We start from the raw sequence: 19808 nt of genomic DNA on the forward strand, positions 1-19808 counted from the left end.
TATTTCCTTTAGCTTTAATAAGCTAAATACTTTCTTTATTATTACCTAATTAAAGTAATTAATATTAAAGCTTTAATCTTAAAGGCCTAATTTTAAATAAGCTAAAGATTATAAAAACTAATATAAGATATAATACTATATAATTAATATTAATAATAGCTATAACTATCTAATTAAAGTAATTAATACCTATATATCTAGCTTTTTAATAAAAATCTATAGCTTTAAGTTTAATACTATATTAATCCTTTAATTTTTCTTAAAGTATTATAAAATTATAAAAGAATACCTATTATATATTAATAAACTATTAATAATATAGTAAGTTAATTTTATAATCTTTAGCTATTAAGTATAGCTATTTAATATTAATAGAAATAGAGCTAAAAATAAAGCCTTTAGTAAGTATATTATAGATTAAATATAGGTATTAAAAGACTTAATAAATTATCTAGAATAGGGTTAATGCTTATTAAAGTAATAGTAGGCTTTTATTAATAGTATTATATTAAGTAGTAATAATAGTTAATATTAGCTATAGTTTATAGAGTTAAAATATATAGTTATAGTAATTAAATTATAAATATAAATATTATATTATAGGAATTAAGGGCTATTATAGTATAAAGGAAGGGAAGTAAAAGGGGAAAAAGAGATAAAAAGGTAAATTAAAATAAAGGTTTTAGTATTAAGGGAAAAACTGTAAATATTAGTAGGCTAAAGCTAGCTTAGTAAGTTAGTAATAGATTAGATTAAGTTATAAGGTAATATAAAGCAGTATAAGGAATATAAATTAAAGGTAAATATAGCTAATTAATACTTAAAAAAAAATTTATATATAAAAAAGAGTTTTATCTAAAAATTAAAAAAGGCTTTTAATAAGTAAATAAAGCTATAGTTAATTAAATAGAATTTACTTAATTAAGTATATTTACTTTATAAAATAATAATTAATATTAAAGTAATAAATAATAAGATTAATAATAATAATTAATATAATATATAATACTTTTTATATAATATATTAAAAATTAAAAATTATTTTATATTATTTTTTTTATATAAAACCTTATTAGCTATACTTTATATACTACTATAAAGACATTTTAACTTTTTAATATAACTTAAATATCTTAGGTAAAGACTTTTCAAGACTTACCTCTATAAAGCTCTTATTATCTACTTACACTATAGCCTCTAAGCATAGTCCTCCAAGCTCCTCTTTCCCCAGTGACACTCCGCCGCCCCATTCAGATATCTCACAACCGGCAACTTCAGCCACTGGAACAGTTGCCAAGTCTGCTCCAGCGGCAAAGCCATTCGTTCAGGAATGCGCAGACTTATCGCATGTTGCTTTGCCAAAGACTTTGATCGCACACTATCAGCTTTCGTATCGGAATTTCCTTCTTGGTGATGAATCTAATAAGAAAATATTTGCTGCCTCTGTCTACGCGGGTCTTACCGGTCATAGTGTTAGTCGCTTGTGCATGTTGATTCATAATGGACCGCCTGCCAAGGATAAGGTGCTGGCAGCGGCTAGAGAACCATACAAGTCCGACGACACGGCCCTTAAATTCAAGAGCCTCATCAATCTCTCTCCTGTGTCGAATCAGGAGAACGTTGTCAAGGCTGGAGACTCGACGGTTGCTATGGAAGGCATGTCAGCTCGGCTGTTGGAGGACGACCTTGCGGTTACCTTTCCCTTCTCAATCTTCACAGAGCGTATCTCCAAGGCCGACACCAAGGGCAAACGGGAAGAAACCAACGGCGATTTCCACCTGCAGCAGTTTGAGTGGCGCATGACAGCAAAAGACGAGATACTCGATAAGAATTACGCTCATGAGTACAAACTCTTTCGGCTTCAGCCTCCATCTGCAATCGGTGGCAGCGCAACTTCAGACAAAGCTGTTGCGATTACATCATTCAAGCGGTTGGTGAGCCTTACCAAACCATTCAAGATGATATTCGTCGACGTTGAAGCTCAATGCTGTCCCGCAGAGCGATGGAGGCTCATGGCATTAATCACTGCGCTCAGAATCTGGCAACATGAGCAAACAAGCTTTTACTATTCGAATGCCATGGCCGAAACGGCTGGCAAGTGTGTTTAGACACGGCCAGTATGCGCACCATGGCCTGCGATATTCACCAGATATGGCTTTTCTTTTTGTGAGAACTTCCCTCAGGATGACAGATAACCATCCTCGAATTCATTTGTGGCACCGTAATATAACTGGACTCGGGCTGCAAATGCCATATCAACACACTCCCTCTCACCACGTCGCAATCGGAAAGGGCTACAAACATAGCTTGGATCAGCATTTCTTTTATATCGTTGCAACGACCGTGCCTTTCCTTCAGTTCAAACCATTCCGTACTGGAAACTGCAGCATACGAACAGTTGGCAGAGAGCCATCATAGAAATAACACTCTTTTTGTTGTATATGCAATCTCAGCCCAAGACTCCAGTGTTGGCCCACTGACCGATAGCAGTTTGCCATGGAGTCACTGAAGCACCTAGAGCCTTGAGTTCATTTTCAACATCTTGCTCGATCTGAACGGCTTGTTTGTTCTCGGTGTCATAAGTAGAGTGAGCACCTTGAAGCAGCGTGACTCGAAAACCAGCTTCCAGAGCGCCCTTGCAAGTTTCCAGCACACAGCACTCACTCTGTATGCCAAATGCAACAATGTGTTGAATGCCCTTTGACCTGAGACGACCAGCTAGATCTGGATTTGACTTGAAAGTGTCTCCTGTGTACAATTAGCAATGAACTACGAATGAGTTTGCAGCAATCTCACGTTGATTCTTTGACACGAGTAATTCTCTTGGATTGTTTAGGTCATTTTCGAGGACCAACTCCCATGGTTTGCTACCCTTTACGAGAGGACCACTCTCGGGCGATTCTTCATGCTGAACAAAAACTATGATGGGTTTCGGGTCGGCAGCGATACCTCTGGTAACCTCAAGTAATTGTTCTCCGGCATCGCGTATACGCTCAGCGTGCGGGATCTCAGTCTTGTCATCTGATGCCAGATCTTTCTGAATGTCGATGACAAAAAGGGCGCTCACGGGGACTGACATGTTCTCAGTCGCTCTGATTCGAGCGTGGTAAAACAAACAACTACAAAGAAAGCTGGGTCATAAGGTCCTTGACAAGTCACAGGATAACTACTAACTAGACCTTGCGAATGATTCACGAAAGGAAAGACTAAGCCAAAACAAGGCACGCTTCAATTTCGTAAGGCTTAAGTTCTCCACACAGAAGCAACTAGGATATACCACTATGATGAAATCCATGTTTATCAACATTGGCAAGAGAATGTGCATGCTCCATACTTTATCTTTGTTTAGTATACAATAGATGATAGTCCAGGCGCCTCGAATTTCTTCGACAAGACTATTGACTACATGCTATAGGGTATTAAGTAGCTTGACATTTAGTGATGTCTCTTACAGGAGCATCCTTCGGGGATCCTCAATGTACTCCTTCACCTTGACAAGGAATTGCACAGCCTCCCGGCCGTCCAGCAGACGGTGATCGTAAGTGAGAGCAAGATACATCATGGGTCGAATCTCGATCTTGCCGTTAACAGCAACGGGGCGCTCCTTGATAGCGTGGAGGCCAAGAACAGCACTCTGGGGGAGGTTGATGATGGGAGTGCCCATGAGAGACCCGAAAACACCGCCATTGCTGATGGTGAAGGTGCCTCCAGCCATATCCTCGATAGTAAGCTTGTTGTCACGAGCCTGTCAACACATGGTCAGTCACCAGTCTACTTGTGAGTGAGCGTGTCAGAATTGCGACCAACCTTCTTGCCCATATCGGCAATCGATTGCTCAATGCCAATCATGTCCATAGATTCGACATTTCGGACGACAGGGGTAACGAGGCCCTTCTCGGTGGCGACAGCCACGCTGATATCGACGTAGTCGCGGTAGACGATGGTGTCACCGCCGTTGGGTCCCTCAATGGAGGCGTTGACGGCGGGGAGATCGCGCATAGCAAGAACGCAGGCTCGAGAGAAAGCACTCATGAAACCAAGCTTGACGCCAGTCTTCTTAAGAACGTCCTCCTTGTAAAGCTTGCGGAACTCCATGATGTTGGACATGTCGACCTCGTTGAAAGTGGTCAGGGAAGCAGCCGTGTTTTGGGACTGCTTGAGACGCTCGGCAATTCGAAGGCGCATACGGTTCATCTTGACCTGAAAGACAGTTAGTACTCGAAGACTGGGCTCAAATCTATCTATGCATCATGGCATGTAGCAACTTACACGGCGCTCTTCTCGGTTACCCATAGAGGGACCGCTGGAAGCGGCAGACTGTGGCTTGGAGTCCTTCTTCTCGGCCTGTCGGGGAGGTTCGGGCTTGCTGGGAGCAGGAGCAGACTCCTTCTTAGGCTCAGGAGCGGATTCCTGCTTGGGCTCAGGTTTTGATTCGGATTTTGATTCAGACTCGGACTTCTGGGGCTGCTCCTTGGACTCTTCCTTGGGGGCCTCCTTCTTGTCACCGGATGGCGCGCCTCCAAGCTCAATTCGAACAAGGTCTTGTCCGACAGTAACTGTATCCTCCTCGGCAACGAGGAACTCCTTGATGGTGCCAGACTCGGTGGCGTTGACAGCAACGTCAATCTGGTGACGATGTTTTAGTAAGGCTGTCCTGTCCTGGTGACAGTTTTCAATATTGCTATGACGGCATGCATACCTTGTCGGTCTCGATGGTAGCGATCTCCTCATCCTGCTCGACATAATCGCCAATGCTCTTGGAAAACTGCTTGAGAGTACCCTCGGAAATGGACTCAGCCATCTGAGGAACCTTGATGACGGAATCGGCGTAGGTGCGAACGGTCTGCATCATGGAGGGAAGCATGACGAGAGGGTGCGAACGGGGCCTCAGCGCCCTGGTGGCGGGCACCATGCGGGCGGCGGTGGCTATACTTCTTGAGAGCATTTTGAAGGACTGTGAGAGGGATTGTCGAGGATCGGAGGAGAGGATGCGACGGGGAGGATCGCGGGTTGTTGCTGAGGTGGAGATATATAGAAGGCAATGGAGGCCAGGAGGGAAAAACGAAACCACACACAAATGAGACAAGCTCGGACAATGATTCGCGATGTTCCACTCACAAACAAGTTCCTCTCGGCAAGCTTTGGGGGAAGCAGAAAAAAAGCCGGGCAGTCCAAGGTATGCGTTAGCGTCGAGGTACACCGAGGTTCCCAAGACGGTGTAGCGCGGTCATAAATAACCCAGGAGGTACATGTCCGGCATAGCAGGAGGTTTCCATTAGTTCCGTCAGCTGCTGATTGGCTTGAGTCAACCATTTCAATTACCTGATGCCCGACGGCTTAGCCGAACAGTCAGTTCTCCAGCATTGACCATACCCAGCACCAAACCCAGTAGCTACTAACATAACTTTTATCACGGACTTGCCACCACGTTTCTGATCAGACATTACAAGCTGCGCAACGCGTTCCCAACCCAAATAGCAGTGGTTCTATCCGTCCTGCTTTGTGTGGGCAACTTCCAGCAACTCATGATGGACGACAAATGTGAATCACTCATACGACCGACCCATGATCAGCTTTGACGAAAAAGAGCTCTGACCACACAGCCTGCCAGCAGCTGAATGAGATGCCGACGAAGGGCCAATGTCGTTAAAGAAGCCGAGAAGTCTGTCTGTGACGCATATGCACATGAAGAGGACACCTTGCCAATCAATCAGTACAATCTAATATTACTACAACCTCGTCTCAGAATCGTTGCAAGATACTGTTGGGTGAATTTAGCCATTACTCCAATTCTAACGCATAGAAAGTTAACCTAGTTTTCGCCGTCTTGATCTTGAATAGGATCCCTGGGCGCCTCTAAATCATGTTTGCTTCCCAACTGCTGCTCACTCGTCGACTCAAACAGTGCTGTTTTCTTCGTTGGGTGGCTTGACCTCACGCCAGCCTTCAAGCCCTGCCTTTTCTTTCCACTTCTGGGTATCCTCATTGTATTGCTCCAACCACTTGGCCATAGCATCACTGGCCTGCGCAACAATCTCTGTTTTTGCTCGACGCGCATCTGCTGCATCCCTTTCGAGTTTCTTGTTTGAGTTACTTCCGATCTGCTCGTCGCGCTCTTTTCTCTTCCTCTCCCGGTCGGCCAACCATTCTTTCCTCCCAGCCAGATATTTGGCGCTGTGCCCTAAACCAGCACTTTCGTGGGATATCCCTTTGTGGGGTCTGTCGAGAGGAGGAGCAGTGAAGAAGAGAACTCGGCCAGAACTGTCATGTTGAAATGACTCTCGCAACTCCTTTGGCATCGCATCATTGATATTGTCGGGAAGTGCGTAGACCTCTGGTGGTCTGGGCGGGTTGTACACATTGCCACCCGGCATAGGCATCCCTGGTGCAGCCGGCATAGGGCTGCGAGCGACGGGAGTGGCCTGTACTTGGCTGTATGCCTGGGTCATGTGGTTTGGCATAGGTGTTTGCTGATGCATAGGAGGCACCGGTTGCCCGTAGTTAGGGGCGAATCCTTGCGCATATCCTGCCTGCGGCTGTTGAGGCTGGTGTTGATATTGCACAGGCCGTACAGACACTTGTGGCTGAGCACCGAAGTGAGGTTGATGTGGAATAGGGACTGGAGTCTGTTGAACTTGTGCTGGTTGGGCGCCAGGAGTGACCGGCTGAAAGTGAGGCGTCATGTGAGCATTGTATGGGACGGGCGAAGGTGAAGGACCTCCAGGATATGATATTGAAGGATGTCTTCCGGAATGATCATTAGGAATGCCACCAGGCACTGACAACATTGAAGCGCGCCGGCCAGAATCAGCGCCAGCATCAGGTAGTGGGACCGCCGACATGGCTTGTGGCGGCGGGGTGGGCACTGGCGGTGGTGATTCCTGAAAAGTTATGGTCAGTTGCGTACGACAATAAAGTGAGACGAACAAAAGCCTGAGGCATGCATAAATCACAACCAAGAATCAGGCGTCGAAGCTGGGGAGGGCAGAAAAAGGCGTTGGCGGGCAGGGATCATGCAGGGCGTTCGTTTGCTGATAACAAATACAGTGACAGCCAGCCGAGTCATGGCATGGCATGGCATCGCACTGGCAGGGCAGAAGGAATAAAAGAACAGATGCATTTCACTTACATTGACCTCCCGTTTACGGCGATGTACCGCCCCAACAATGGGCGGGGCATTTGGGCTTCCCCATGTTGGCTTGGGGAGTTCATCTGTCTCCTTTGCATCATCGCGGAGCAAGTGCTTAATAGGACTGGGAATCTTCTTCATGCGCCGGGGCACATCAAAGAGGTCCATTTCATAGTCCTTATCGCGTACCTCATCTGGGACACAGCTTGCCCACGTCTTGATCTTGTTGAATGTGAACTTTTCCTCGTTGTAGCGTGATTCACACACATAAATCTCCTTGTCCAGAGGAAATCCTCGAGGCCGCCCTTTATTGAATCGGGTTACGAACATGACAAAGCATCGATCCAAAACCTCCTCGATTTGATGATCCCGATACTGACCTGTCTTGACGACTTCATGCTCGAAGAAATGCTTCTCATATCGATGCACAGTCTGTTCTGGTCGGTAGTACCAGCAGGCATTGATCCATCTTTGGCCAGCACGGTCCTGCCAAGTTCGATAGATTTGCGCCACGGTGGGTTTGGCCAGGTCATTGGGATTTCTAATGTGAACCCAATCACCTATATTCATGTTAGCCGCGTGACAACACTGTAAACGCGTCGCACAGTGGTATCCTTATGTGTACGTACCGACTTTCCAGGTCTGCCCGTTATGTTGAATCTCCGCTAACGGTAACTTGCCGTCTTCGTCTCGAAAATCATCATCAGGCTTGGCCTTCTCCTGTTGAGCTAAAAAGACAGCCTCTTTCTGTAACTCAACCGCGGCCTTATACACTTCGCTGTCGTCCTCATTGTACCGCTTTGCATTTTCAAACATGAGATTGAGGTCCTGAAGAACATGGTCGATGCTTTGATACTTCTTCCGCTTGGCCTTTTTCTTGATGTTGTCAAGAGCGATGGGGTTTAGTATCGTTGTATAGTAATCTGGTACAGCTGCTTTGTCTGGTAGCTTCTCGAAAGGGTGAACAAGTAGATTTCCTGCAGCGTCCTTAGGCTTTCTCAGGCCCTTGAATAGTGAAGCGATGCGGGCTTCGTTCGGTGTAAGAACACTGGGAGGTCGGCCTCTTCGTTTGTGCGAATCATCTTCGTAATCTTTGTCCTGATCTCTTCGACCAACGCCACGTCGTCTTCGTCCCCTGCGTCGTCCGCCTTCATCGTCTGAATCGTCATCCTCATCCTCATCTTCCTCTTCATCTTCCTCCTCGTCATCTTCCTCGTCTTCCTCATCTTCCTCTGCGGGTGGAGACTCTTCTGCGGGTGGTAATTCGCCGAGATCTGGCAATTGTGCATCATTGGCATTGATGTGGCCCTTTTCTACCAGCTTCTTGAGTTCTTGGACGAGAATTTCTCGAAGGCGAACTGCGGCACCGAATATAGGAGCGGAGGGTCGGTTGTAAACTTGAGCGTTGTGGCAGATTTGCGCAACATCCTTGACGAACTCTGCAAATGAGCCGTATTGCTTCTTCTGAGTTTTGCCCTATCGTTTTGGTCAATGATCCATATAACAGCTACCAAGACTGCATAGAACCTACTCGAATGGTACTGAAAGCAATGGGTTCGGCGATGATTTCGAAATAATCGGGCAGCGTCCGTCTATTCGGAATGCGCTGGAAGCCAGCAGCAAGTTGCTCACCACTATAACTCTGTCAGAATCACCCAATCCTCTCCTACACTAGGGAGGGGAAGCATACTCATCCTGAACGCTGCACAGGTAGGTCGAGAGATTATGAATCAAGCGATGCATATCGGGGCGACCTTCATCGTCCACTTCACCTTCTGCGTCCTCTTCACCTTCGGCATCCATATCTACGTCAGGGTCGCCTTCGGCATCGATATCATCATCCGGTGTATCCTTCATCTCCACGTCCACGGAGGCAGTCTTCGCCTCTATAGATTCGCGCACCTCTGGCGCGTTCGCCCTCCGGCTGGACATGACAGGCTCGTGGGAACACTCAGGTCCGGTCGCAATGCAGGAAAATCGAGACGTTGATGGCGCGTACACTTAGCGTTTGTCAAGTTTATCTATATTGCGGTATTCAGTTGCTGGGGCGGGTTGTCCTGCGAAATCACGACAGCGGGAGGAAGCTGTCACTAAAGAGTACCTGCGTACTAGTTCTGAGCTTGATTGAAAGTGCGACTGCCCTTGGGAGCGCGTGCATTTGCGCGCGACTTCTCGTCCTGTAATTGGTTAGAGCGGCAGTGTATTTCTTGGAAAGCGGGTCCCAATTGGCTGTCACTTGACACATGGTTGTGATGTTGGTGCCAACTTTCATCCAGATCATTGAGCCAGTCTAGCCTTATTGTTTCTGTGATTCATATACCGGACTTGTTTTCCTGTTACTCAAGCTCATAGAATTCTCTTCTTGTGGTACCAACCCCTGCTTAAACCGGGCTTAATACCTCGCTTTCCTGTTGCTTCCTTCAATTCCTCGCCTTTTGAGTAAAGTAGCCCCTCCTCCCTCACTCACCTCAAACAACTTTCACCTAAACACATTAATCACCCATATCCGTTACGAGAAAGCACTAAATTGTCTTATCATACCGAATCTTGCATAAAATCACCACCATGCGAGCTCGTTATAAAGGTCCAGCCGGTACCGGTATCCTCGAGATACCCGATGGTGCCACTGTTAAGGTGCTATTTGATGAACTTCGAGCCAAGACAGGAATTACCACTTTTGGCATAAAATACGGCCCTCCTATGGCTATGAAGACTCTTGAAGCTAGCCAAAGTGATGAAATCGCTCGATCTCTTGGTCTTCACGGCGAGACACTCACTATCGTACCCGAGGACGTACCGCCTCCCGCACCTCCTGCGCCGCTTCAAACTGGCACTGCCCAGCATCAAGCGATGGCATCTCGGGCGGCAAAGCGGAATGAGAGCCCAGAGGAGGTTAATGTTCCATGGCCAGAATTAGGTGGAACTCTGCGTAAGTGATAACATCTTGCTGGCCTCCAGAGACTATTGTGATTGACGGCATGTAGTTCTAAGGGTGATGCCCAGCGATAACAGCTGTTTATTCACAGCCTTTGGTGGGGCTCTGCAAGATCAGATTCCCGCTCAACGGCTGAGAAGGATGATGGCTGACTACATTGTTGAACATCCCGAGGATTACTCGGATGCTGTCCTCGGTAGTCCTCCCAGCCAATATTGCCGCAGTATTCAAGACCCTGATCGGTGGGGAGGCGGTATTGAACTGAGCATCTTATCCTCCATCTTCGATATCCAGATCTGCACGTTTGATGTCCAGGTAAGTCGAAATATTATGCTGCACCGCTCCCCACTGACATTAAAGATTACAGACCCAAAACCTGATCAACTTCGGAGAGGATAAGACAGATCGCTGTATTCTTGTCTTTTCCGGAATTCACTACGACCGAGTTGCCTTTAGCCTGTCTGATTACCCACATGACTCACCTACTTACCCTCCTGAGATGGATCGAACTGTTTGGCCGACTGATGACGACGAGATACTCGAAAAGACTAAGGAACTCGTCGAGAAACTCAACAAGGCGCACTACTACACTGACACGGAAGGACTGCTTCTACGATGTGATGTGCAGGGATGTGACTGGATAGGCAGCGGCAAGCGTGAGGGAAAGAAGCATGCAGAACTCACAGGACACGTGGCTCTGAGTGAAATCCAAGACGAAGGTGACAACGTGCTTCGGAAGTGCGATACACCTGGATGTGATTTCATCGGCCAAGGTGACAAGGTTATGAGGCAGCATAGTGCAGATACTGCTCATGAGAGGTTCTCCATTATTCCGGACTGGTGAGATGGAACTGACCGAAACATGAAGCCTTGGTGGCTCTTCGTCCTTCTAGACAATTCACATAGCTTATTGAGTTTTGAAAATACTTAGCCCTTCGATCACTGAAACAAGATAATGTCTTGCAACCATTGCACGCTGCTGAGGATATGCACAGTGAATTAAGATCAAGTTGATGCTGAGATGCAGCGAAAGGGGGCGTCTGGAAATGGCTAACTTTGGGCTAGCTATTGGTACAAATGCCATGAGAGAATAGCATTGTTCACTAAAAGCCTGACGTAAAGCTTGGTCACGGCTGGTACCGCTTCCAAAGAAACACTATCTTTCCAACCTTTAGCCTGGCATATCGACTATCCAATCATGCTGGGACATAGAAACCGGGAAACGGCCATGTAGTTTCGTTGCTCTGCTGGGCGAGTAAGCTTCTGACATGGCTTTGTTTTTAGATGAAAGCATGACCAAAAAACTATGGTGTTGGTGATCGCTTCCGATATCAAATGGTCCTATGCTGAGCATGATAGCTACTTTCCGTTCGGGCACATCGAATGTGACGCCCTTGCCATTCAATTGGCCTTTTTAGATAGCTCAAGGTTATGTACCGAGTCAATGTTGGCCAGTGAAAGGTTCAAGAACTCATGTTTGTTAGACCAATTCTGCTGTCCCTCAGCAAACTCCTTCATCTGCTGAGGGGGCGGCGGCGGGTCAGTGATCTTGGTGATCAGGTATGCGGTGGACGCTTCGGCAATGCCATAGACGAGGACGCCCACTAGAGGGATTCTGACAAGAATGTAGAATCCCAGACCGAAACCAAACAGAACTCCCTCGCGGCTGAGGAACCAGTTTCGCTTTTGGTCCTTTGTAAAGTGAACACGAGCGAAGTATGGCTCGAGCAACTCTCGCATCAAACTTCTGGAAGAGAAGTAGCTCTGGAGAAAGATAACCAGGTACCTTCGAGGGAGAAAAATTCCCGTACCGAAGATGACAGACGCCGGTCCCAAGCCCACGGCGTTGTTGAAGGTGTAAAAACTGGCCGCGGGCAGGACAAATCGGCCGATATATGGTGTGTATGAGAGTGCAAAAACTGCTAAAGAAATGCCACCCTTGCGAAGGAAGCGGAGAACAAACATGGAAACAGCCTGAGCGGTACTTTCAGAGTGCGTACTTCCATCAGAGGGACGGTACATCTTCAGGTTGGGATAGTACATATCCCGAAGCTCCGAAGGCTTATCACCCCGGTGCTTCTGAACATAGGTCATATCAACCCATTGCAGGGACTGCATGAAGCTATTTAAAGGAGGTTAGGTACTTTCAAGTGTTTCGTGGCGTTTTGTTTTCGACTTACAGGTTATCGAGGGTCGGTACAACATAACGCATGAGGGCCATGAGGAAGAAGGGGACTTGGAGGACATATTCTGCGACAAAGTCAAGCCCACCGACGAGAGTATCGTCCCATGTGACGGCATCAAGAGATACAAAGAATGAAATGAACCATAATAAAACCTTGATCCCGACGATCTGATTGTGCTGTCAGCAGGGTTGCTCTTCTGCTCATGCTGGTATTGAGACTCACGGGTATGGTGACGATTAGTCTAATGGCAAGACCTGCCACCACTGCAATGGCAGCTTGGCGATAGTGATCGGTTGTGAAAAGGGCCGGATTCTGTAGTGCTCGATGAGCTATATTATTGGTTAGTGATGGGCAAAGGGCATGAAGCCATATGGTGGGTGGTACTCACCTCCCACCAGAGTGAGCTGAGCGCCACGTATTACGGTATTGGGATCGAAGTGAGAGAGATCGAATTTTTCCTCAAGCTTCTCCTTCAGCTTGTCCTTGTCAAGTTGAGCCTTTTCGTTAGACGACATCTTGGGAGCTGAAGCCAGGTATGGGAGGGAAGCTGGAGGGCTTGAGGGAGACCAAGCTATAGGTGCCCAGAGCTCAAGTTGAGCTTGTGTTAACGGGCTGGATTTTAGTGAATATACTGTAGCAGACACGGAATTTTTGCCTGCGCCTCTGAAGAGAATGAAGGGTCTTCTTGAGACTGTTGAGGATTTGGCGGTCTCAGGTTTTGACTAGGAAACGAAGGTAATAGTGATATTCAGGAACACGAGTTGGGAATGGGTGGTAAGACTGTAAGGTGACGTAAGTATCGTGTACCAATTGAAGCTTACGCCAGATTGGCGGCTGAGTTAGTTAGCTCTTTGCCCAGCTGTAGGCAAGAATGACATGTGATATGGATGTCAGAACTACAAGACAAATACTGTTCTGTGAAGATTTTCTTTTTGAGAGAGCCGCAATCCACTCGAAATTACACGACACAGCAACGTTGACAAATTGTTGAACAAAGCCCTCATGACCGAGACAAGCGCTCTCATAATAATATGGAACCTCGTTTTGCCGTGTCCTCCCACCTCCACTTACTCCGTAAACCAGTTGTGATTGCTCCGCCACCTCTTTATGGCTGGCTGGGGTAGGACAACTGCACCTAAGTGGCGTTCGCAGCTATTTATGCAAGGTCCAGCTTACATCCATGAGTTAGTTAATCAAAGAAATGTACTATATCATAAGAGGGACAGTCAAGTTCAAACTCGTCAACGTTCTTCTTGTACGGAGCGTTTAGTTGACCGGACGATAAAGCTCAAACATGAGCATATTCTCATCGTATGACGAGTCAATTCTCTTACACCAACCGTTTTATAAAACTCGAGTGGCATGCCCGAACTTATTGAGCAGCTCCAGCTCAATCAAGGAATCGAGGAGCGGGACGACGGGATCTTCAGCGGGCCTAGGTAGGAATGTGTATGCGGATGACTAAGAGTGCACTCCTCTAATGGAACTCCCCTGTAAATTAGGTACAGCGCAGTACCAGAGTAGACGGGATAGATGGCTGGGCCAGATTCCATCCGCCGCCGCCTCAGCCCTTCGGAACGGAAGTCGAGGGAGCGAACAGAACAGAAAAGAAAAGGCCTTCCTACCTGCACTCAGGCCGCTTGATAACGATACAGATAACAAATACCCAAGAACCCTCCCCTATTCGTTATTCTCCCCCTTTGAGCTTCCGTCGCCCCCTCCATACCTCCAACTACGTAGGTACCTACCCTGCCTGCCTGCGTAGTCTCTCCCTTCCACTGAGGCGTTGGTTGGTCAGGGGACTCGACTCGCGATCCATCAACTCGTCACAACCCGGCGCGACAAACACAACTCGACCAACATCCACGGCGGGCGCGCAGCCATGAACGATCTTTACTGTTTGTCTCTTCGAGATGTTTGAGATGTAGCCAGGTCGAACAAATATTTGCGCTATCAAAAAAAGAACAGACTGCCGCGACGTCCACACCCTTATCATGGACGATTCGGGTGACGATTTGGCTGCTCGAGGGCCCAGACGAGTATCAACCGCCACTGTACCTTCACGAGGTCCCACGGAACCAGAAACACCCGACTCAGATCTTGTCGAAACACTCTACAGCCATCCAAATGTCAAGATTATATCCTTTACGGCCACTGGCCGGGCCTATGCGAGGAGTCCTGGAGGGCCCGCCTTGAGCAACGTTGATCCACCAAGTTCTTTATCATGGTCCTCACAGCTCGAGAGAACCATCGCTGTAGGTGAGTTAATAAACGAATACCGATATATGCACCGCTAGTTGCTAAGTAAAGCACATAGGACCCTTTCGCATATATCGAGCCCCAAGATCGGTAGCCTTCTTGAGCTGCGGTTCTGCATTGCAACCAATTCTACGAAAAAGCCAGTGCTGGTGTATAGACGAGGTCAATAGTAGATTTGTCCTGCAGATACGGCGACCGAACTACTGGAGAATAGAGCTTCCAGTGGATGACCCCGAAGATCAGCAGCGAGCCGAAGAACTGAGGGAAGTGTTGGACAAGATTCTACAATTTGAAAAGACGGAATGCCCTTTCAAGCGCACCTTTACTGTCGATTTGCCAGAACAGGTTCCCGTCACAATCCTGCCCTGGACGCCGCGCGCACAGCCTATGACTCCTTCTGAGGAGGCAACACCCGCATCCTCTACGGACTCACGAAGGTCCTCCTTTGTTGGGAGAGCTTCTACACCTACTCCATTAATTCCTAGACAGCCCAGAGATATACCAACAAGCCCGATACCGACCAGACCTGAAAGCGCGGCTTCTAATGTGGTGCCTTCCAACATATCTCTTTATGAAGAGTATGGCATGAACCTCGACCCTCTGCAACCGTTAGGTACAGGGAGTGCCGGCACTGGACCCTTGGAGGCTGTCCCAGAACGCCCAGGTGAACAAGGCTCTCCAGATATGCTCGAGCCTCACGATAGGTCATCTATACTCTCTTCCAGCCCCATGGAAGATAATTCCTCTGTGTATCAACTTCATGAAGGCTCTGGAAACCGAGGTGGCAATATGAAGGCCAGACTACGACGACGAACTGGGAATTTCACAACAAGATCTGCTACGATGCCACCACACATGATGCCGACACTGGATAAGCCTGCACCGTCGGGTTCCACGTCAAGGGAGCCTCTCTTAAGAAGTGTATCAGAAACAACAAGAAAGCCGACTGGCCGCGCTACAGATAACACCTTTTCTCCCCAGAAGAAGAACAAAGGAGATGTGAAGGCCTCCCAGTCGCCACAGCAAAAGGCCAATGCTCAACAACTGCGATTACTACGTAGAGATAGCGAGGAATCTTTCCATAGTGTTGAGTCATGGCATTCGTCTGGAGCTCCACAGCATCCTTCGCCCCCTACTTCCCAAGCAGAATCTTATATGGAGGCAAATAATGACCCGTACGAGGCAGATAGACTGTCAGCCGGCAAAAGAAATAAAGCATCACATAGCAGGGGTAGTTCTCCTATGCCATGTGCATGGGAGTCCGACTCTGATGATGATAGCGGAACATCTGACGAAAGCTCATCGTCGGATGCGGATTCGGTCAGAGAGCTCAAAAATGATGCCTTCCCCAAACTTGACGCCGGCCTGTCGACAACATCTGCGACCGCACCACAGCGGCCATTCGTTCCACGCCATAGAGCGACTACTGGTAGTATTTCTGTAAGGCGACGTGCCCTGTCACCTCTGCCACCAGCAGCCAATCTCTTCACGCCGGCTTCAACCATGGAACGGAGACCATACAGGAGTAAGTTGGAGACGGTTAAGAACCTTCCAATGGCTATTATTGCCAAGACCTACGAGATGATACTGGGTCCTCCCAGCTCTCTCATCCGCCTAATCCTCAAGGTGGCAGCTAAGATTGCTTCTGGACAATGGCGAGGTCTCGTGTATGGATATGGTGAGGATGGCGAAGAGATACCGGTGCAGTGGGATTACTCTGAGGGAGAATTCAGCGACTGGAGTGATGATGAACATGAACATGATGGCAGTCATAAACAAGGGAAGCGAGAGCATCGGCATAGCAGACACCGCAGCAATGCTCAAGATATGGCAGTAGAGGATGAGATGCGCAGGCGGCCCTCATCCTCTGACGATAGCCGAAGCTGGGGAGTTGATTGACCGATTAAGTGTGGTGTGCTTAGTACGTGTTATGCTTATGCTGTATGATGCTGAAAGGTCCGTATTGAGAACATTTCAATGAATGTGACGCAGTGGCATATTGTGGTGCGGTGGGACGTTTTGGTTGGGCGCATGGTACGGGACCAGCCGGCGTTCACAGTAGGGTTCAATATATGGATGGGGTTTTATACATTTCTTCAAGCTATCTATTTGGGCTCAGGAGTTCGTGTGAGCGAGTCACTTTGGCCTTTATCCAATGTTTAATTGTATATTATAGCTTTATTTCATGAACATGATGATACTCTACTCTACTCTACTCTACTCTACTCTACTCCACTATATTCACTTCTCTGGCACATTGGTGAGCGAGCTGCATATGTACAACTTCCTGACTTCATAGTTTCTGACAGACCTTAAAAGACCTTCCCAGGCACACATAGGACATTCTACAAAGAGACCCGACGGGATATAAGCCTGATGGTCAGCATGTACCGAAGGCAAGGCAGCCGCAATTATAACACGACGAATACGGGCAATGCGAGATAAGTCATACGGAATTGAAGTGCCTAGCCCACTGAGAAAGGGTCAGAAAAACGTGTTGAGATTGGATGGTTTGCTACATGACCCGCCAACTAGGAAATCGTATTCATCGCATTCATCCACGATTGGTCAATTACTGGCACCACAGGGCTGAAGAGTGATGGTATCGGGCGAAGCTGCAATGAAATGACATATGGACTCGTGAAGATGACAGTGGCCTTGTTATTGATCCTGTCGTCATGGCTGAGTATATAAGTCGAAGTATTTCTCTTTGTTTTGAGATTGTAGAGTCTAGATGTGAAGAAAACCACTTTGGGAGGCGCTTATTACAAAGACAAACATCATGTCTAACGGGAAATATGGTAGGGCACCCCATTTCATCCTTGACAACCATTGAAGTCGCTGGAAACTGACCACATGTCAGTTGACGGGAGCTACTGGTTCTATGCCCCTAATAAGGGTGCCGCCATCTTCTTCTGCCTCGCTTTCTGTTGCACAGGATGCTTCCACGTACGGCAGTGCATGTGAGACTCCAGCCCAATCCAGCATAGAAAGTATGGAAGAGCTCTGAGGCTCATAGTAACTGACCATGTTTTGCAGACTGTATAAGTGTTGGAAGCTGACACCTCTGTTCTCATTCTGCTCTCTTCTCTTTACTACGGGCTTCGCACTTCGGGTATATGGAGCTTTTCATTATGAGAATCTCGATATTTTCATTGCAAGTGTCTGTATCACTTATGCAGCACCGTAGGTTACCGAGTACTCGAGGCTTGATCGTGGTGTAGCATGCTGATCATCCAATACCATCTGTAGACCGCTACTGGAATTTCAGAACTATCGTATTCTCGGCCGAATCCTGTACTACGTCCCGTACAACTCACCCATCCACCCTGGGCGTGTCCTAACAACCTTTGGGTTTATTTCAGGCATCGTTGAGGCTCTCAATGGCTGGGGTGCTTCATACTCAGCGAATCAATCGTTGACCGACAGCGAGATTGAGATAGGCCACGCTCTGATCAAGACCTCGTTGCTCTTACAGGTTGTCGTGGCAATGCTGTTCATTGCGCTGGCTGTTACGTTCCACCGTCGATGTGTTGTCGCTGGTATCACGAACGAGCGGCTCAACAAGCCACTATGGACTTTGTATATCAGCATGACCCTTATTCTTGCCCGAACCATATATCGCATTGTGGAATACTTCAGTGTTGCAGAATTAAGGTACGGTCCAGGCTTCGACCCAGCAACAATCAGTCCTGTCGTGAGATACGAGTGGTTCTTCTATGTGTTTGAGGCAGCTCTTATGCTTTGCAACCTTGTCATGTTCAACGCACGGCATCCCCGACGATACCTTCCCAAAAACAACAAGATCTACCTCTCACCAGACGGCGTTACGGAGATTGAGGGCCCTGGATACAAGGACCCGAGGAAGTTTTGGCAGACCCTTATCGATCCTTTCGATATCCAGGGGTTGGTAACTGGCCGTGGCCGGCAAACTGACAAGTTCTGGGAAACGGGCCATGGGCGGCCAACAGACTCGACTAATACTGCGGGAGTCAAGACTGAGACTGTTTAGTGGGTTTCTCTAGAGCTGCTTTGGGGGATACAGGTGGTCTTATTGCATTAGAAGATTTCTGAGTGGGATTCAGGATGGTTGACAGGCCTTAGGGAGCAAGAAAACACGAGACCTAAATTTAGGATAACAAAATGAATTCCTCAAAAGTTATCCTGAACTCATCCTAAATTTGTATTATGTTACCTAAATCTTTTTGTCACTTAGGCTTAAGGTCCCGAGTTTTATTTCTTCCCTCAGACAGGATGCTCAGCAAATACTGGGTACCTAATCAGCGCTTTTCATGTGAACAGGCCAAGGAAGAGCTGAGAGACAATCATTGGTTGATATGTAGGAAGAATAGACCACTTGTTTCACCAAATGCTCATCCTGTGAGCTTCAGCAATGTGTATTGCCGTAAGAGCAGGCACTGTGGTTAAGATTGAATTGACACAACATTAGTACATCCCTGAACACCGAAACAATGCATACCTACCTAGATCGGGACAACGATACGACAGCAATGTTGAAGAACCAAAACAAAATCGCAGGTCCGGTCATGATGTTTGGGTTGTTGCTCTAGTAAATGAGCTCAATGCCGACGCAAATTGCAAAATGGATCAAGTATCTATGCCCATAATCCTCAAGCTATACCTTGGGCGCATCTGAATTGGTATTTGATGCGGGCGAGCGAATCAGATCAAGGCAAATTGACGAGAAGGAATGATGAAATGGCCCATTCGGCGGTTTTATCTAATTGAGACAATCCATGTGATCCTTCATCGACGAAGGATCGGAAAGGGGGAACACAGCCTTCTCAACCCCAGAATTGTAAATTCGATAAAGTTGGCTGGGCAGAATAGAAAGTGCACACATACTATACGTATATGTTTGTTTTTGCAACTTTCAGTCTGTCTATGTTGCAGCATGTGTCAGTTTTCACATATCACCGGTGATGTGATGTTTTGATTGCGAGTGAGGTTCAGGTGTCGATGCGGTCAGTGGTTACAGGGGGTTTCCAAGAATGTTTCTAGAAAGGACCCGACCTGGTGCATATAGAGTGTGTGGGTTTGGTCGACCCTGTCCGTTGATCCTGGCGATCCTGATTCTGTCATCCAAAAGGCTCCGCAAGCCTATTTCAATGTTGTTGATGCTGCAAAAGCCGTCAAAGGCTTTATATCCGGAGTTGCAATTTACTTTTTTCGCATATCGATTTGGCTAAGTAGGTTTAGATGAGCCAAAAATAAACCCGTTCTAACGAGGACGGGCTCATTTTGGGATTGTATTCCAATACCTACCTTCGCCACACCT

At 47.3% G+C, this 19808-nt stretch overlaps 8 protein-coding genes across 11 annotated transcripts; 4 read left to right on the forward strand and 4 right to left on the reverse strand.

Moving 5' to 3' along the window:
* Window positions 1–1177: 1177 nt before the first annotated feature.
* On the forward strand, window positions 1178–2812 carry FVEG_12171 (hypothetical protein). Of its 2 annotated transcripts, none has more exons than XM_018901523.1 (2): window positions 1178–2437; window positions 2491–2812. In XM_018901523.1, exon 1 carries the CDS (start codon window positions 1488–1490, stop codon window positions 2106–2108), a length of 621 nt encoding a protein of 206 aa, XP_018760020.1. In that variant the 5' UTR covers window positions 1178–1487; the 3' UTR covers window positions 2109–2437; window positions 2491–2812. The 2 variants fall into 2 exon arrangements, with proteins under 2 accessions (XP_018760020.1, XP_018760021.1); XM_018901524.1 differs by lacking the exon at window positions 2491–2812 and having other exon boundaries at window positions 1199–1934; window positions 1999–2439.
* FVEG_17174 (hypothetical protein) lies at window positions 2450–3079 on the reverse strand (the record flags this gene model as incomplete). Its single annotated transcript, XM_018906445.1, has 2 exons — window positions 2450–2748; window positions 2797–3079. The coding sequence occupies 2 exons, from the start codon at window positions 3077–3079 to the stop codon at window positions 2450–2452; spliced, it is 582 nt and encodes a 193-aa protein (XP_018760019.1).
* Window positions 3080–3244: 165 nt separating this feature from the next.
* FVEG_12170 (dihydrolipoyllysine-residue succinyltransferase, E2 component) lies at window positions 3245–5166 on the reverse strand. 2 transcript variants are annotated; one of them, XM_018901521.1, is made up of 4 exons: window positions 4700–5166; window positions 4270–4626; window positions 3808–4200; window positions 3245–3745 (listed from the first exon to the last, which is right to left on the reverse strand). In XM_018901521.1, the coding sequence occupies exons 1-4, from the start codon at window positions 4943–4945 to the stop codon at window positions 3449–3451; spliced, it is 1293 nt and encodes a 430-aa protein (XP_018760017.1). In that variant the 5' UTR covers window positions 4946–5166; the 3' UTR covers window positions 3245–3448. The 2 variants fall into 2 exon arrangements, with proteins under 2 accessions (XP_018760017.1, XP_018760018.1); XM_018901522.1 differs by having other exon boundaries at window positions 3245–4200.
* Window positions 5167–5897: 731 nt separating this feature from the next.
* On the reverse strand, window positions 5898–9061 carry FVEG_12169 (hypothetical protein; the record flags this gene model as incomplete). Its single annotated transcript, XM_018901520.1, has 5 exons — window positions 5898–6881; window positions 7130–7689; window positions 7759–8605; window positions 8661–8763; window positions 8820–9061. The coding sequence occupies 5 exons, from the start codon at window positions 9059–9061 to the stop codon at window positions 5898–5900; spliced, it is 2736 nt and encodes a 911-aa protein (XP_018760016.1).
* Window positions 9062–9417: 356 nt separating this feature from the next.
* FVEG_12168 (hypothetical protein) lies at window positions 9418–11047 on the forward strand. Its single transcript, XM_018901519.1, has 3 exons — window positions 9418–10058; window positions 10114–10379; window positions 10432–11047. Exons 1-3 carry the CDS (start codon window positions 9695–9697, stop codon window positions 10906–10908), a joined length of 1107 nt encoding a protein of 368 aa, XP_018760015.1. The 5' UTR covers window positions 9418–9694; the 3' UTR covers window positions 10909–11047.
* A 418-nt stretch (window positions 11048–11465) lies between these two features.
* Window positions 11466–12765, reverse strand: FVEG_12167 (hypothetical protein; the record flags this gene model as incomplete). The annotated part of the gene is made up of 4 exons (XM_018901518.1): window positions 11466–12186; window positions 12245–12417; window positions 12473–12579; window positions 12639–12765. The coding sequence occupies 4 exons, from the start codon at window positions 12763–12765 to the stop codon at window positions 11466–11468; spliced, it is 1128 nt and encodes a 375-aa protein (XP_018760014.1).
* A 690-nt stretch (window positions 12766–13455) lies between these two features.
* FVEG_12166 (hypothetical protein) lies at window positions 13456–16731 on the forward strand. Of its 2 annotated transcripts, XM_018901517.1 has the most exons (3): window positions 13554–13689; window positions 13753–14509; window positions 14568–16731. In XM_018901517.1, exons 2-3 carry the CDS (start codon window positions 14245–14247, stop codon window positions 16406–16408), a joined length of 2106 nt encoding a protein of 701 aa, XP_018760013.1. In that variant the 5' UTR covers window positions 13554–13689; window positions 13753–14244; the 3' UTR covers window positions 16409–16731. The 2 variants fall into 2 exon arrangements, with proteins under 2 accessions (XP_018760012.1, XP_018760013.1); XM_018901516.1 differs by having other exon boundaries at window positions 13456–14509.
* Window positions 16732–17340: 609 nt separating this feature from the next.
* On the forward strand, window positions 17341–18759 carry FVEG_12165 (hypothetical protein). The gene is made up of 3 exons (XM_018901515.1): window positions 17341–17472; window positions 17549–17695; window positions 17762–18759. The coding sequence occupies exons 1-3, from the start codon at window positions 17366–17368 to the stop codon at window positions 18519–18521; spliced, it is 1014 nt and encodes a 337-aa protein (XP_018760011.1). The 5' UTR covers window positions 17341–17365; the 3' UTR covers window positions 18522–18759.
* The last annotated feature ends 1049 nt before the right edge of the window (window positions 18760–19808 follow it).

The sequence above is a fragment of the Fusarium verticillioides genome, chromosome 4 (genome assembly GCF_000149555.1).
Source record: "Fusarium verticillioides 7600 chromosome 4, whole genome shotgun sequence".
NCBI classification, from domain to species: domain Eukaryota; kingdom Fungi; phylum Ascomycota; class Sordariomycetes; order Hypocreales; family Nectriaceae; genus Fusarium; species Fusarium verticillioides.